Source organism: Nicotiana tabacum, chromosome 11 (assembly GCF_000715075.1).
Source record: "Nicotiana tabacum cultivar K326 chromosome 11, ASM71507v2, whole genome shotgun sequence".
Taxonomy (NCBI): domain Eukaryota; kingdom Viridiplantae; phylum Streptophyta; class Magnoliopsida; order Solanales; family Solanaceae; genus Nicotiana; species Nicotiana tabacum.
In genome coordinates, this window is record NC_134090.1 from 139,381,050 (window position 1) to 139,397,514 (window position 16,465).

The following is a 16,465-nucleotide window of genomic DNA, read 5'->3' on the forward strand; positions in this document are numbered from 1 at the left end:
AATCGTACTGAAGATCGACCACGGCGCAAGAGATTGAATGGATTAACTATATTATAAATTGAAAAATAACTAGAAGAAATTTGTTATAAAATAAATATTCATAATTTTGCATCAGAAAAAGTTAGAAAATTATATTTCAAATAATTAATATATATAAAAGTTTTTTATATTATACAAAAATAATTAAAGACCTCTTATGGAAGTTTAAGTTTAGGCCCCCAATAGTATTGAGTCGCCCCTGACAGACTCCACGGAGGTAATTCACTCAATACAACAAGGCAATAGACTATATGATGACATTGTTAATGAATACAGGTTATTAATGCACCAAGAGAAGGAAGTAACCCTCCAACATGTATTCCGACAAGGGAATAATGTAGACCATAGTTGGTAAAGAAGGCAAATGCTCAAACAAGGGGAAAAGACATTTTGTTCAACCGCCTTTTTATGTAGAATCTTTTGTGGGAAATGAACTAGAAGAACAATATGTTTTTGTTAAAAATTTATCTTATGATGCTTGCAATGGTTTAGCAAGCCTAGGCAATCAATGTGTCCTTAGTGACGCAATGTATGGAAGTAATGTACTAAACACTATGTAGTTTTTAATATAAATATTTCATGTTTGCTAAATAAATAAATAAATAGTAAATAGTCAAGGCATCTAAAAAGTTATAAAAAATACATAGTTCGAAATTAACTATTTTGGCTATAATTTTTCATATAGCTCTAAATTACGGAGCTTTAATTTTTTTTTGTTTTACAGATTTTACCTAAAAAAGTAAAAATACATAGTTGAAATAAATAGTCATTGCATCAAAAGAAGAAATAAAAAGAGTGTACAATTGCAAGAAATAACTTACTCTATGGATACACTATTTTCAGGTAAAAAATTATAGCCAAAATAAATAATTTCAAACTATGTATTTTTATAACTTTTTCAGATGCCTTGACTATTTATTCCAATTGTATAAATCTTTATTTTCAGGTCAAATTCAAAAAAAGATCTGGCTAATATTTTTTTAGCATAAATAATATAGTTCTATCCAAATTTTATTATAAATTGTATTCGAAAAAAATTATCTAAAAAGTAACATACTTAAAAAGGTAAAAATATATTTTATTTTTCAAAAAATGTCACATATGCAAAATAATCCACGTGGCAGGCGAGTGCACCCACTCTTTGCCACAACAGCATCCAGGGGGTACTGGCTCTCAAAATGCCAAGTTGAGGGGTAACTAAGATTACGAATAGTTTAAGACTGTAACTACTAATCCGTATCAAGTTTAGGGGGTGGTAAGGTATTTTGCGAAAAAAAATTAGATTATGGTCTAACATGTGCAATAACTAACAAATTCTTAGACCGTGGTAATGATATTTTCTCATAAGATATTTAGCTTGCTCAAAAAGAATATTTAGATTATAATCTAAAAGATTCATTGTTGCAAGAGAAATACAAAAGTCATTAAACAACTAATAGATAAAAGGACAACCGGCAAAAACTTCACACTAGTGTACTTTTATAAGGTTGAAGAAGTTAAAAGGAAGCCCAAACAACATTATCAGTAACGTCTTTAAAGTTATAACCTTCCCCCAGAATATTGCTGATAACATCAACAATTCTTTTAGTCTGAAAGAGTAAAATAAAATAAAATAAAAATAGTAGAGGCCTATGACTTCATTTTTAAACGTCAATGACAGTCATTTAAACTGCATTTTCTTGTCGAAGATGTTACTTGCAATAAAACACAAAGACCTCTAGCGCTATCTGCTCTGGTTGAAACCAGTGTTTCAAACATTTTTTTATGGCCTCTATTTACATGTTTCAGCGAGCCAATCAGTTTAAAATGATACTTTCTTGTGTAAAATGATATGTATTTTATTCTTATCACAATATGATCAAATGTAGATAGACAATTATTAGAGGAAAGTACTGATGCTAGCAACTACATTAATAAAACATCTACCAGCCAATGGGCATTGTATACAAAATTGGAACAGTAACCTTACATCTGTACCGTAATCACAGGAATGAAGAACAAAATTTCATTCCTATCATGCCCAGCGTTTCAAATGCGAAGAAAAAAAAAATGAACTGCCATTTTAACAAATGCAGGATGAATTTCATTACCCTATATTCATCTCGCATTGATGGTTAGCTGCGATTTCAATACAAAATCTGAACAGCAGAGTATATCACCATAGCCTAACTTCCAAGTCAGTCTTCTTTCCATTTGTTAACATACTTCAAAAAGGCAAGAGCAGGATTATCCCTTGGTGGAGCACGGACACGCGTTGATCTCCGAACTACATCTTCATCCGTTGCTGCCTTATGAGGCACCTCCTTCGATCTCTTTTGAAGTTCCAAGCTGCAATTAGTTAAACCAAAGACATTCAGAGATGGAGAGAAACCACTCAGCGATGTCCAGATAAGCAATATCAGAAAGGTCAAGCGCATAAGGAGAATTTGATCCTTTTCTCGAACTTTAAATCGATAGTGTCAACCTTTTTCCCACAAGTGAGCATGCACAAATAGCCCTGAAATATCCACGTTACAACGTGGTCACAGGGGAGGAGAAACAAACGCACACAAGAAAATTTAAAAGCTAGTGATAAATTTCTCCCTCATGTTGGAATATCTTCATAATTTGGAGAAAGTTTTGGCAGATACAACTTCTAAAGGAACAACTATAGACACTAAAAACAAACTTAATGAAACATTAGTTAGGCCTCTGGTAGAACCTCTTTTAATAAAACAAGCTTTGTAGTTAACACTTTACAGACAAAAGTCCAAAGAGTATTTGTTACTCAGTAAACGAGAAAGAGAAGATTATGAAATTAGATTAAACAATTAGAAAGGACCTATGACTTCTGGGTTCTTTTTCTTTTTGTTTGAAAATTTAGTATGAGTTAACTTTAGAATATTAAAGTATTTTTAAAAGGATTTATTAAGCAATTTTAACTCAAAATTGAAAAAGTTCTCTAGATTTAAGCCCCAAATGAACACCAGAACATCGGGACTTATGCCTAAGCGAAAGCCCGGAAGGTTGGGACTTGCGCCCCACAATACTTGCAACCCCCCCCCCACCCACACACACACACACACACAACCAAAGTAAGCCTCAATGCGTTATTGGTACACTTGCCCTGCCCTGAAAACGCCTTTTAAAACACTGCTTCACATCATCTTCCAGGGCAATTAGAAAATAACTTTAGTAACAGACCATAACAGCTGTTTACAGAAAACATTTTGTCCTTGCCGTTCACCCAAATCAAGCAGTCCTCCTTGTTTTGACCCATTAAAACTGAATCCAACTGTTGTAGCAGTTGCAGAAAACCTACACCTCCCAGTCCTTTAGATTCCTTCTGAATTCTACTTGCCAGACTGTATCTGAATAAAAATCTCAGACTTTGCCATCCTTTGCTATAGTGTTGTTAAATAGATCTGGATCTCTTCAAACTAGTACTCCCAATCCAAATGCTTGTCCAGAATTTAGTACAGAAATGTTGCTCCAAGGAAAGGACTACTTTATGAATACCGGAGGACATAAGCAGATTGTTGGATATACAGATACAGCTTGGGCAAGGTCACCCTCCAGCAGACTATTCTGGATACAGCATTCTAGTTGGGGAAATTTTGAGGTCTCCGAAAAGTAAGAAACAAAAATAATTGCGAGACCAAGTGCAGAAGCAAAGTATTGCGTTATGGCAGTGTCTAAACCTGAACTAATATGGATCAAGCACTGCTAGAAGTATCGAAATTTGGAGAGCTTAGTCAAATGGAACTTGTGCGTGATAATCAAGCGGACTTCACATTACTACAGCTTAAACTTAATTAAGCAGCAAATGTCAAACATGCCAGCAGAAAGCACGCATCACAAAAGATTATTTACAGTTTTCCAAATGATATAAAAATTGCTTAGCCTAAAAGTAGGACCAAATATAGACCACCCAACCAAGTTCTCACATGAGTTTAGTACCATGGCCTCTTTTCTGAGTTGGCTCCAATTGTTTTTTTTTTTTGAAAATGGTAACATAGATGTCTCCAAAATTCAAATCAAATACAACAAACAACAACAACAACAAAAAAACCAATATAATCCCAAAAATTCAAATGAAATGAAATGAACAAATCAAAATGTTTCATTGATGTTCAACTAATCTTATTTTTATTTTGATAAGTTCAGGTCACCTTGTTGTGTTTTCCTTAAAAACTAATACAAGTACATGATTTTGTTTTTTGGGAACTGTGGTCTCCTTCTAAGTCACATAAGGATTCCAATTAAAGAATATAAGAAAATCAAAATGTTTCATCTGACGTTTAACTCACCTTATTTTGTCATAGAGTTTTTCCAGTTGCATTTTAAGAGCCCTCTCTCTTACACCCTTCACATTCAGTGATCCAATCAGAGCATCAAGCTGTTACCAGGAAAAGCTGAAGATTATCACAACATAAGAGAAAACCATAAGAGAAAGTGTGATCTAGCACCAATACCTCTTCCTTGGAAGAATAATAGCCCCACTGGACAGAATCTGAACTCTCAACGAATATTCTTCCATCCCGGCGGAAAAACCAATACCTATTATAATCTCTGTCCTTACCCAATGGATTGGTGCGTATTACTCTCTTCTCTATTTCCCGTTCAAGATATTCTTTCTGCAATTTGAAGATACACAAGGAACTTGCTTAACAAATAAATAGGTATAAGACATTTATGTCAAGTGAGACCATGAAGCTATTTCAACAGATATCTAGGTAACAAAAATTCTGTTTAAACACAAGACTACATGCTCGTGTGTCAAAGAAAGAAAACCAGAGAACTAGATCGAGAGAAGCGAGGGGGCTCACCCTTTGCTCTTTACTCCTTTTTTCAAGATGCTCCTTTATCTCATTTTTCCGCATTTTGTGAAGAGCTCTTTGATCCTTACTCCTGTTGTCTAATGTTTCCTTCCCTTCATCCTTTATCAATTTGTCAGAAGCAATCTTCGAGGAACCATTCATCTTTTCTGTAGCATTTTTGACTTCAACCTTTCTCATCTTAGCTTTTTTAAATGAGTCTGCTAGTAGCTCACTCTCACTAGCAGATGTCAGAGAGGAAGCAACAGGAGATAGAGAAAAAAGAAAAATAAGAGCCGACATCATTAAGTTACCATCCAAATTCCAGAAAAATTTCGAGTACATAAAAAACAAACCTGTCTTCTAATGAATGTTTTGATTGAGATGATGTTCGTTTGCCGTTCCTACTTGGCACATCTCCATTCTCTCTGAGGTGGTTATCGCTCCCAGTATCTGAGGAGTTGCCACACCCTTTTGTTGCTTCCTTCCCATTAGACTGTATTTTCAAATGGTCTTCTTCTCTCTTCTTCCTAGATTCTTCCAAAATTTCATCTCTCCTTGTTGCTGCAAGTGCCTGCTTTTTTTCAATATCCTCATCCAATTTCTCTTTAAAATACTCTGTCTCAATGACTCGACAGACCAGTTCACGCAAGATTGCCAATTTAGCCTGAATGTCTACAAGGCCATAGTGACCCCTCTTAATTGTTGCAACATGATTAGACAATTCTATAATACCAATTAATTCCAAGAAATCAGACAAATACTCCATCCAATTGATTAAAGTAATCTGGAAGAAAAATAAGAAAGGTTTAAAACTATGATTAGTGTTTAAAAAAGAAAGTATAGCTAATATCATCAGGCTGTAAACAAGAATGCACAGTTAATAGCTACTTGCCTCACAAGAGAGAAAATATCCTATCAGTGAAACATGTCAAACACATTCTGATTTATGAGTCAGTTTGCATACATTTACAAAAAATATTTTATTTCAAAAGTGAACTTACAAATTCAAATTTCAACCATCAGCTTTAATTTATTCATTTCAGGTCATGGGCATTTTGCCTATCATGGGAAAGAGGTTATCCACGAGGAACATTTTCATATAATTACTTACATCAGAAGTAGCAAAAAATATGTCTAGAAGTGGAAAATTCATTCAACTATATAAAATTCAATCACTTTAAATGCCTAGTATAACAGCATACAACAATACATTATACAAATCACCAAATTCTAAGTGATAGCGCATAAACATATTATACAAGATATAGCCAAAAACATAATAAGCTTAAGAGAGAAAATGCTCCAACCCACCAAACATTTAAGCCACAAAGCACGCAGGAGCCGGAAGCCCCAAGAATATCGGGTCATCGGGGCATTAGCCCTTGAGACTTTTTCCCTCCAATAATCCCCACGGGATTTTTGGAGCTTGCGTCACATCAGGACAAGTTCCAACTTCACCTTTCAAAGGTACTCATCATTATCATCAGAGTTGACAAACTATGGTACTTGATCAGATTGTCTTGTTACACAAGAGGGTTAACGAATCATATGTCCAAAATAAACACAAATCCTTGAAGAGTTAAAGAAGTCATGACCTTTAAAAGAAAATATAACATGATTCAAATATTACCTTCAGCTTCTGTCTTTTCTTCTGTACAGCCATGAAATACTCGCCGTTATCTTTCAAAAGAAAGCGAAGAAGGGCTGAATGACATTCAGATATGAGAACAATGTTGCTGCCTTTGTGACAGACAGCACTTTCAAAATCTTCAAGGGAGAATGGCGACAGGTGGAACAACCTGCCAAACGAAGTACAAAAGTCCCATACCATCAAAAGATCCCCTATGCATTCCATTGGGACGTTAAATTCCCTACATGGAGAAGGGCGTTCAACCAAGTGTTTATCGGACTCTGCACATTGCACCAAAAGATCATCGATTGGATATCTAATGGACTCCGCGTTCAGGTTGTCTTCTGTATATGCCAATGCAGGAGGAAGCATTAATACGGAGCACGAGAAAATAGACAGCAGAAATACCGCTTCATATCATACTACCATCAGTTCCAAAATATACACCATAAAGGTGGAAAGAGGAGGTATGTTTCTTTAGATAAAAGATTCCGTTAAATTATAAAATCCCAATTATGTAACACTTTCAAGTTAACATATAACATTTCTAAGTTAATTAACACTTTCCACGTAAACATGGAACATATTCAAGATGTTGCTTAACAATTTGTGTCTGGGAAAAGTTTAAGTAAGTGATGTCCACTGTGTGTGATTTTTTCTTTTCAAGTTTTTCCAGACACAGAATTGCTAAAATTTCTTATTTTGTTACAACTGCCCAATGTGTTGCTGAATAATTCGTCACAGGATCTAATCTACCTAAGATGTTACACTTCAAGTAAGCATGTAACATTTACAAGATATGTAACGATTTAAGATTTGATGCAACTTAGTTAAGTAAATATGCGATCATCTTATGCTGCCATTAATACTTAATTGAGACGAAAAGCTTTAGGTCTATATACAAAATAGTAGCTTTTTCACTGTGTAAGTACCAATAAGTAGAAGAAATAACTCTATGGAATAGAAAGTAAATAGCAACAAGCCAACATTCAACAGCATTACCTTTTCCTATCTCATTTGAATCTTGGAAGCCATTCTCTTTTGCCTCCTGAATAAACAAGACTGTTAGTACATGAATAACAGTTTACAAAGTGACAAAATTAACAGGACAATATGCCCACAGTTAGCAAAGCACTTACTCTATCTTCACTTTTCTTTTTCTTTCTATTAATAACAACACCACCATCCTGCATACATATTTGATCCTTAAGCTCATCCGGAGGACCAGTTGGTATTCCATGCTTCTTTGCCAATTTTTCATGTAAGACCCAAGGAATGCTTCGATATGTAGATTCTCTGATAAAGGACCTTAGAAAAGCTCTACTAAATCGCAATTTGCACCTAATCAGATCTTCTTCATTGATGACTGTATTCTCAGGCAGTCTTTCATATTTGTCTAGCCATGAAACCTCATAACGGGTTTCCTCACCATCCTTCACAACTTTCTCAATTTTGCAGGAATATACATGATTGGTTTTCCTCCCATATAATTCACTACCTTCTGAAAGACAGCCCTGCAGCTTTTGAGCAATAGCGTCCCCAAGATCTTTTAAATTGAGCATACCTGCAATTCAGTCATTGAAAAGGACCAATGATCATCAAGAAAAAACACCACAAGAGAATGGATGCGCACAAACACAGCAGAATTGTAAACGGAAAGGCAAAACCCGATCACATGGATAACCACATTTATTTGAAACACTAGCTTGCAAAATTCTTAACCTTAATAATACTGAACCATAGGTTCATTAATGATAAAAAGCTGAGCTAAGATTGAAATGAGGATATAAACGAGTTCACTGGATCATTTAAGGAAGAGAATATTGCTGGAAAGATTTGCATGTATTCAAGCAGCAAAACCATGAGTTAACCATTGAAACGTAATAGTGTTCTCCTCAAACTGAAGCAAAACTAAAGCAAGAACATGTATAACATAATTACACTAGCAAAGTGTCGGGAACATTGACAGGTTGAGTCTTGAACTTTCATGATCTAGTTTGCAAAAGTGTAACTCTAGCAATTTGCTGTTACTCCTCGTTATTCAACTATGTTCAATAAAGTGTTCACTCTTTAGGTACTGGCCAGGTCTGCTCAATGATAAGCCCGATATTAGTGTTTTATCTAAGTTGGAAAAATCTAGTTCTAGTTTGACCAATTTTGCACTTAATACTTGGATGGCTGGAACTATTTGGCATGTATTGAAGCAGCAAAAACCATAAGGCAAACAATTGCAACGAGATAGAGCTCACCACTGTCAGACGCAAGGCTAAAGCATGAACATGATAACATAACTACATCAATGAATTGTTTAAACTCTTTTTTTAATCAAGTGAAGGATTCACATTGTTCATCCCCCCCAAAAAAGTGCTTCACACTCTACTTGGGAACGTTGATGTAAGTCTTATCTTGCATAATCCAGACTTAGAAAGTATAATTCTAAATATTTACTACTACTCCTTGTATTGCATACAATTTCAATTAAGTGTTATCTGTCTAAATTGTGGTTGGAACTGTTCATTGATCTTGATATAACAACAACAACAATAAACCCAGTGAATTCCCACAAAGTGGGGTTTGGGGAAGGTAAGATGTACGCAGTCTTTCCCCTACTCTAGAAGAGCAAAGAGGTTGTTTTCGATAGACCCTCAGCTAAAGAAAGGATAAAAACTCTAATTCTAATTTGATCTATCATGCACTTAATCCTTGTTATGCTGGATTTAATGCCAAACTGCTTGACATGTCTATTTATCCATCATCATAATATACAAAACATACATCATAAGAGATTGTTTATATACACTAGAGAACAGAGGGAAATTGAAGAGGTTAAACAGAATAAACGAATAAAGTATTTCTAGAGTATACTTCGCTTTACCCCCCCCCCCCCAAAAAAAAAAAATCTCAAGAGGGAAATGAAACAAAATTACTAAAGCCTTTTAGAACACTTCAGACACATGAAATTGATATTAAAGTTCAAAGTCTAAATTTCATAGATTGGAGATGATCTAAACATTTCCAAAGACAAGAAAATATTAGCATTCAAGAGTGTGGCATACAAGTCAATGAAGTGGGTGCAAACTTTGGCAACCAGGGTTCAAATCCCGATATAGACAAAAAATACTAGGTGATTTTTTCTCATCTGCCTAAGCTTTGGTGAGTAGAACTACCCAATAATTATACTATTCTAAAGTAGCAGGTACCTTATGGAATAGTCGAAGTACGCTCAAGCTAGCTAGTACACCTCCATTTTAAAAAAAAAAAAGACAAAGAAGATAAGATAAGAAAGTGATATAAGAATAGCTCCAAAGTTAGTGGATTTCTCAACATTATCTTGTAGTATCTTCTCGATTAAGTAAAGTCTAACCTAAGTAACGAAAAGAAACTGTAGGCTGCCTCTCAGTTTGGCAAGCTTCATCAGGTTTCCAAGTTCATACTCCCTTTCCCTTGTTATTCTACATACATAGTCATTCCCCCTCTCTATCCCTCCAAAAAAATAAAAAAGTAATGAATCTCAAAAGTAAGGTTCCATGTCTACAGCACAGGTAAACCTACCATCTAGGATAGAATTGCATACAGGCAAAATTTATGTGATGACCATGTAAGCAAAATCCAGGATATTCTATCTTTATTCTAAATTAATTAATCATACAGAATATATCCATAGTCTTAGACTATGTTGCTCGGACTCTTCGAAAATGTGGCAGGATACGTGTCGGATCCTCCAATAGTAGTGCATTTTTTAAGGATCCGACACGGGTGCGGCTACATTTTGGAGAGTCCGCGCAACATAGGTCTTAGACCTTGAAACTAGGTAATAAGACCGACAATCGTGATTCCTTTCTTTTGCTTCTTATCTTAAACAAGGCTACACTACAACAACAATAACTATGCTTCAATCCCAAGCTAGTTGGGTTGGCCGTATGAATCCTCACTATCATAAATGCAAGGCTGCATTACAACAACAAATCTTCTTTAGAACGAAAATGTAGTGATATCAGAACCTTAAACATTAAATTCTAAGAGATGAAGTAATTAAATTTGAAAAAAAGAGAGCAAAATTAAGATCATCTCTGTTACTAACAACACTAACAAAATTTCAGTTAGGTACGAAAACAAATTCAGTTATCCCAATGTTTAAATTTAATGTAACACAAAGCAGCTAAGAAAGTGTATTAACGTACTGAATTGCACATCACGGAGAACCGGAGCCATTAGTTCCTCGGGGAACTTCTGAACTTCTTCTGCAGCCTTCTTCTCTGAAACCAATGCCTCCTCATACGTCAAGTTATTCTTTCCTGTCGATTTGCATGACCATACTCTATGGCGATACAGGTTCATCCGTCTCAGATATTCACTACATTTTTTTAGCAAAGTACACATTTCATTACATCGGAATATTACCACAAATAAAAAAAGAAAATATCATCAATTTCAACAAAAATCATGACTTTCAAGGGGTTACCTGTAATCCTTAAATATCTCTTTAGTAAAACGAACTTGGAACACGAGGTCATTAGGCTTCAAATCCTTTGGTTTTTCCACCAAAGCAAATGGCTTTCTTTTATATAACGGCATTTTCAAACCCTGCAATACACCAAAAACGAAACCCCCACATGACACAAACCCTAAGAAGTCAAGATTTACGAATTCCAAAAAAATGCAAATAATACATTCACATGCATATATTCCAAGACACAACATTTCTAGCACTAATGCTGCTGTAAGTAAATAACAAGCATTACATTACAGAGAATAAACAGGAAACCCACATGAGAGAAACCCTACAAATTCAAGACTTATAGAACCCAAAAAAAAAAAAAAAATGCAACAAATAAATTCACTACTATATGTTCCAATACAGAGACAACAACTCAGACATTAATGCTAATGTAGTAAATAAGCATTACACTGAAAAGCATAAACCCAAAAAAATACACATGACACAAACCCTATAATAAAATCAGAATGAAAGAAAACACAAAAAAACAGCATCCAACAAATTCACTGTTCGTAATTGCATACATATCAAGACACAGCATTTCTGGCACTGATACTAATGTAAATAAACAAGCATCACATTATGGAAAAAAGTAGAGATTTTTATTTCCCAATTAAAATATACCAATATTAATCTCATTAGACACAGATAAAAGTTGAGATTTTTATTTCCCGCCTGGTAGTGTATTCAAGATTTTGTGGGAAATAACAGAAAAAATGAAGAAAAAAAGAGTTTACCAGATTCAGAAGAATATTGTGAATTTGGGTTCTTTTTGAGTGTTGAAGTTGATGGTGAAGAGAGAGGAAGGCGGTGGTGGTACGCTTTGCTTTGGAAAGTGTTTGCGGAGAGTCTCTCTCTCTCTGTTCTTGAATTCCCTCGTTTTAGGAAGACAATTTATAGTATATGCTATTTTACATTTTTTATTTTTTTAAGTTACTTTACAATAGTAACCCTACTATTTTTGGATTCCTCCAATTGTTTGCTTTGTTTTTATTCGGTTATGAAATAGAAACATAAGAAACCTTAACATCTTAAATAAAATTGTTATAAAACAATAAAAGTAGAAGAACAATATTACAGAGAAAGAGAGTAATTCTTATTGATATTTTGGGATGATTTACAATGGGGTAAGACCCCTATATTTATAGGGGAAAAATGACTTAGCCACAAAGTAAAATTCTCTACAAAATAGACATTCATTCTAAATAAAATTATATTCATAACACTCCCCTGAATGTCTACTCGATAAGTAATGTGCCTCATTAAAACCTTAACTAAAATAAAACTCAATGGGAAAAAAATTCTAGAAAAGGAAAAAGAGTACACATCTCTAATAATATGCCTTTTGGTTGCCTCGTTAAAAACCTTTCAAGGAAAACCCAGTGGGACAAAACTTTGTAAGGGAAAAAGAGTGTAACGCGCATTAACTCTCCCTGATGAGAGCATCAATTCACATCCTTGAGCCTTCGCATCCCGATCTTGTACACTAGCTTCTTGAAGGTTGACGTCGGCAGAGTTTTGGTGAATAAATCAGCCATATTAACTCCAATGAATATATTGCACCTTGAAAATCCTCGCTATCACATTATCATGCTTATAGTTATAGCAAGATACAAATGTGCACAAATTGCACTGAGAAAGTGGTACTTAATGATCAAGAATTGTATATGCTTTAAGCATCTTAAATCCTTCATGGATTGTCATATAAGTTAAGTCATATAAGCCATCTAAAGAGACTCTAGATGTATATCAAGTTTTCATGTCATGCTAGACATATAAGATATCGAAAACTGATTGCACATACCATTGACTTTATATTTTCAAGTATTTGAACAACATAGACAAAATTATATGTCTTTTATATGAAACCAATTCTATTCGAATTGTGTCTCTTCCATTTGACCAATATTTTTATGTATATATTCGATAGACTTAAGATCCTTATCTATACTTAGCGTTATGATAGATGTCGTCGACAAACATTTTATATCGGTTCCAATATTTTTTCATAAAGACATAATATAGAGATCTCTTCATTCATATATTTAGGTACCTGAATCTCTCATTAGATTTTATGAAGTGTTATGTCACGTGATCTTCTAGATCACTTGCCTCCTTATTATGATCAGTTTGATCATTTGCTCATCTTCTTTATCAAGAAGCTATTTGAAACTGATTTGTCTATATGGTTTAAGCGTACCATAGACTTTGTCCTTCTAGGACTTAATAAGAGCATTTGCAATGAGAATATAGTTACTTTCTTTGGGTCAGCAAATGCGTCTAACATACTTTGCAATATATTGCAGATGAATTATATTTTTATAAACTTCAAGTTCATATTATCGTATTTGAGGATCTAGATATACAAATGATAATCAATTCCAAGTAACTTTTTCTCAACTGTTTATCATGCCCCCCCTCATGTTAGAAAAACTAACTTGTTTCTTCAACTTTGAAAGCCCATCTTTGTGTGTCATTGTGTTAATCAAAATATACACCGCACATCAATAATAATAAGATGGAATTATTTGGTCCTTGACCCTGAACTATTTGTGAGGGGAGAATGTAATATACTTTCGTATATAACTTATATCAAACTGATATAGATAATTTTGTTCTCATAAGCAATTGTTTAGCTATTAAGTGGAGGCACTCAATAAATCATTTTGCTAAACCAACTGTGATGTAAATCAACTTATCAAGACGAACTATCTTGAATAAAAAAATTTGGAATATGCTCTAAATTAAATTATTGAGCAGTTACCTAGCAAACACCAGGTTGTAGGTTAATAATAATCGCACATGTAACCATCTCATAGATGCATCTTGCGTGGTATACATGGCAGGTGACTGGACCCATATTCACCTTTGATATTTCCAGCATTCATGGGATTCAATTCCAATTTTAGTTGGTCAATTAATTAATGAGAACAAGCAATATAAGAGAATTCGTAAAAAACTTTCTAGTTCTTTAATATTTACTCATGTGAATTCTCTACTATTTTTGCACATCGTACTTAAATTTATATGACTAAACCAATTATGCCAACTGAATAAATTATCAATATTGATAAACTTCAGATTTACACCATGACGTGTGTAATTATCAATAAACTCCAAGTTTATCATGATATTGGTTTTTATATCAATAAACATTCACTTTATTGTGGTATTCTTTTATTTGTGTAGTACAAAATGAAGAATAAAGCGGGTAACTTTTCACATACATGGTACCACAATAAAGTGAATGTTTATTGATATAAAAATTTTCCTTTATTTATAGTCTCAATATAATCAACCGCTTTCGCGTATACTTTAAAAACTGAATAAGTTTCTTTGAGACTACAACACAATACCTTATTGGTAATCAATTGTATTTCTCCAAAATAGTAATAATTGGCTCTTCCAAAGCTCTCAATTAATTTGGTACTACCACATATTCACCAACATCCATATGGTGAATATCTCTTTTAAAGAGAAAGTTATACCATTATGGTTATGGTCAAAATTATATGCAAGATCTGTTTCTTGCATGATTGTTGTCCTTTAATAATCACATTACCAACTTATTTTGGCGTACAATAGGTACATAGCCAGTGATCATTCATGCCATAATAATGATATTATTTTCTTATTTCCTCTCAAACCTCATTCTAGAGGTGAGCGTGGTATATTCACTACTACTAGCACGTTCATATTCTTCCAAGAATGAATATGTATTCATAAATCACGTGTTGTCACATTCAAATCATGAATGGACCATAATCACCTCTATGTGTTTTACAAATTCTCATGTCAAATCGATGACAACTATTACTTTCACAAAGTGAAGGATTATTTGAGAATCCTTATTGTTCTCATTATCACAATGATGCCGATTATAATTTCGTCTATTGCCACGTCCACATCCATTGATATCTTCACGGTAATAATTTTGTCTTTTTTCAAACTTATCACATACTGCTATCACATTCTTTTAAGGGAATCAGATGGAGCAAATTCAAAGGGACGGGTTTAATTCTTTGCTCATAATCATACCTGAATTTGATCATGGCAATGCATAGAAACTTTACCATTTTGGATGGTTGTAATCTCTTCCAAACTCCATTATAGTTACAATCAAAATTTATCGTCTTCGTTTGTATTTTAAATCAAATTATAGAATAAAAGAGAAAAATACGGTAAAATACATACCTTAAATCCAGAATTTAATCACGAATGAAGTTCATGGAATAATTGACAATCATTATGCTCGATCCCAAAGCCTTTACTCAATTGTTTAGAGTCTCGTGCTGATAACGTGTTATAAAACAATAAAAGTAGAAGAACAATATTACAGAGAAAGAGAGAGTAATTCTTATTGATATTTTGGGATGATTTACAATGGAGTAAGACCCCTCTATTTATAGGGGAAAAATGACTTAGTCACAAAGTAAAACTCTCTACGGGATAGACATTCACTCTAAATAGAATTCTATTCATAACAAAAATAGTTTTATTTAGTATTTGTTCGGCAAATATGTGGGACTGCACATATTTTTTTAGTTTTTTTATGGTATTTTATGTATCTATAATAACTTTATTTGTTTTATATTTTTTAGCTGTTACAATAAAATATTATTATAGAAGACATATATTATAACACAACATAAAAATTAATTCATTTTAAAAATTTAATTTTTAAAATAATGACTGTTATATTTGAAAACTTTTTATTGAAAGAGTATTTTGAGAGCTTATAACCGAAACTACTACTAAAGGATTCTAAGTAAAAAAGGGGGTAAATATTATAGTAAGTTGATGATAAATATTGAGTTTGTAAAAATAAATTATATAGTGATATGGTCTATTAGGTGCTTAACTTTTTTTGTATTTAAGAAACATTTCTTTGCTCAAATATCTACAATTAAGAGTACTTTTTTTAATTTTAAATGGAGGAAAAAATTATTCCATTTTAAATAGTTCAAAAATAAAAATTTGAGTTTTTTTCTTTTTTTTTTGTATATTTAATTTGAGCTATACTTGTGGGACGTAATTGGCTTTTCCCCTCAAAGAACAGTAAATACTGCCATTTGGTGGGGTGGAAATGTAATTATAAGACTTTTTGCTCTGCTACAAAAGGAGGACAAAAAAGAGAGCACCACTTTAATACGGCGAGAGCCATTGTGAGAGTAGAGAGTAGAGAGTAGAGAGTAGAGCGTGTTCATCGTCTCAGCCTCTCAGGCAATGTCAAACATGCAAACCGAGGAGGAACTTGAGCGGAGGAAGCTTGAAGAAGCCCTAGAAGTCAAATCCCTCCGCCGTATCATCAGCGCCTACCTAAAGTAAGCGCGCGCGCGCTAACACACACACACACTCTTCAATTATTTTTTTCCTTTTCTATGTGCCTTAACTTGTTGTAGTATAAATTAATCTTCTTGTTCAGTATTAACCGGACACCGCCATTTTTTTTTTCTAAATAACTTTCCGGTTTGCAAAAATATTATTTGAAAAGTATAT

At 33.7% G+C, this 16,465-nt stretch overlaps 2 protein-coding genes across 3 annotated transcripts in view; one reads left to right on the top strand and one right to left on the bottom strand.

The window, feature by feature from the left end:
- Positions 1–1,918: 1,918 nt before the first annotated feature.
- LOC107807758 (uncharacterized) lies at positions 1,919–11,841 on the bottom strand. Its single transcript, XM_075225499.1, has 11 exons — positions 11,704–11,841; positions 10,931–11,052; positions 10,650–10,822; positions 7,608–8,032; positions 7,471–7,516; positions 6,469–6,812; positions 5,192–5,622; positions 4,848–5,076; positions 4,494–4,655; positions 4,329–4,417; positions 1,919–2,367 (listed from the first exon to the last, which is right to left on the bottom strand). The coding sequence occupies exons 2-11, from the start codon at positions 11,041–11,043 to the stop codon at positions 2,217–2,219; spliced, it is 2,163 nt and encodes a 720-aa protein (XP_075081600.1). The 5' UTR covers positions 11,044–11,052; positions 11,704–11,841; the 3' UTR covers positions 1,919–2,216.
- A 4,258-nt stretch (positions 11,842–16,099) lies between these two features.
- Positions 16,100–16,465, top strand: part of LOC107761920 (uncharacterized) — a 28,016-nt gene continuing 27,650 nt past the window's right edge. For both annotated transcript variants that reach the window (XR_012696782.1, XM_075225500.1), the window contains exon 1: positions 16,100–16,290. Coding sequence is in view for 1 of the 2 variants with exons in the window: in XM_075225500.1 (XP_075081601.1) it covers positions 16,193–16,290 (98 nt within the window). In the remaining variant the exon portion in view is untranslated. The remainder of the gene's footprint in view (positions 16,291–16,465) is intronic.

Bases quoted from the DNA above. Each gene is read 5' to 3' on its own strand.
- LOC107807758 (XM_075225499.1), bottom strand. From the start codon at position 11,043: ATGCCGTTATATAAAAGAAAGCCATTTGCTTTGGTGGAAAAACCAAAG. The intron at 10,823-10,930 runs GTAACCCCTTGA...AAAAAAATGTAG, and splicing joins GAGATATTTAAGGATTACAG to TGAATATCTGAGACGGATGA. The intron at 7,517-7,607 runs GTAAGTGCTTTG...TTGTTTATTCAG, and splicing joins AAAAGAAAAGTGAAGATAGA to GAGGCAAAAGAGAATGGCTT.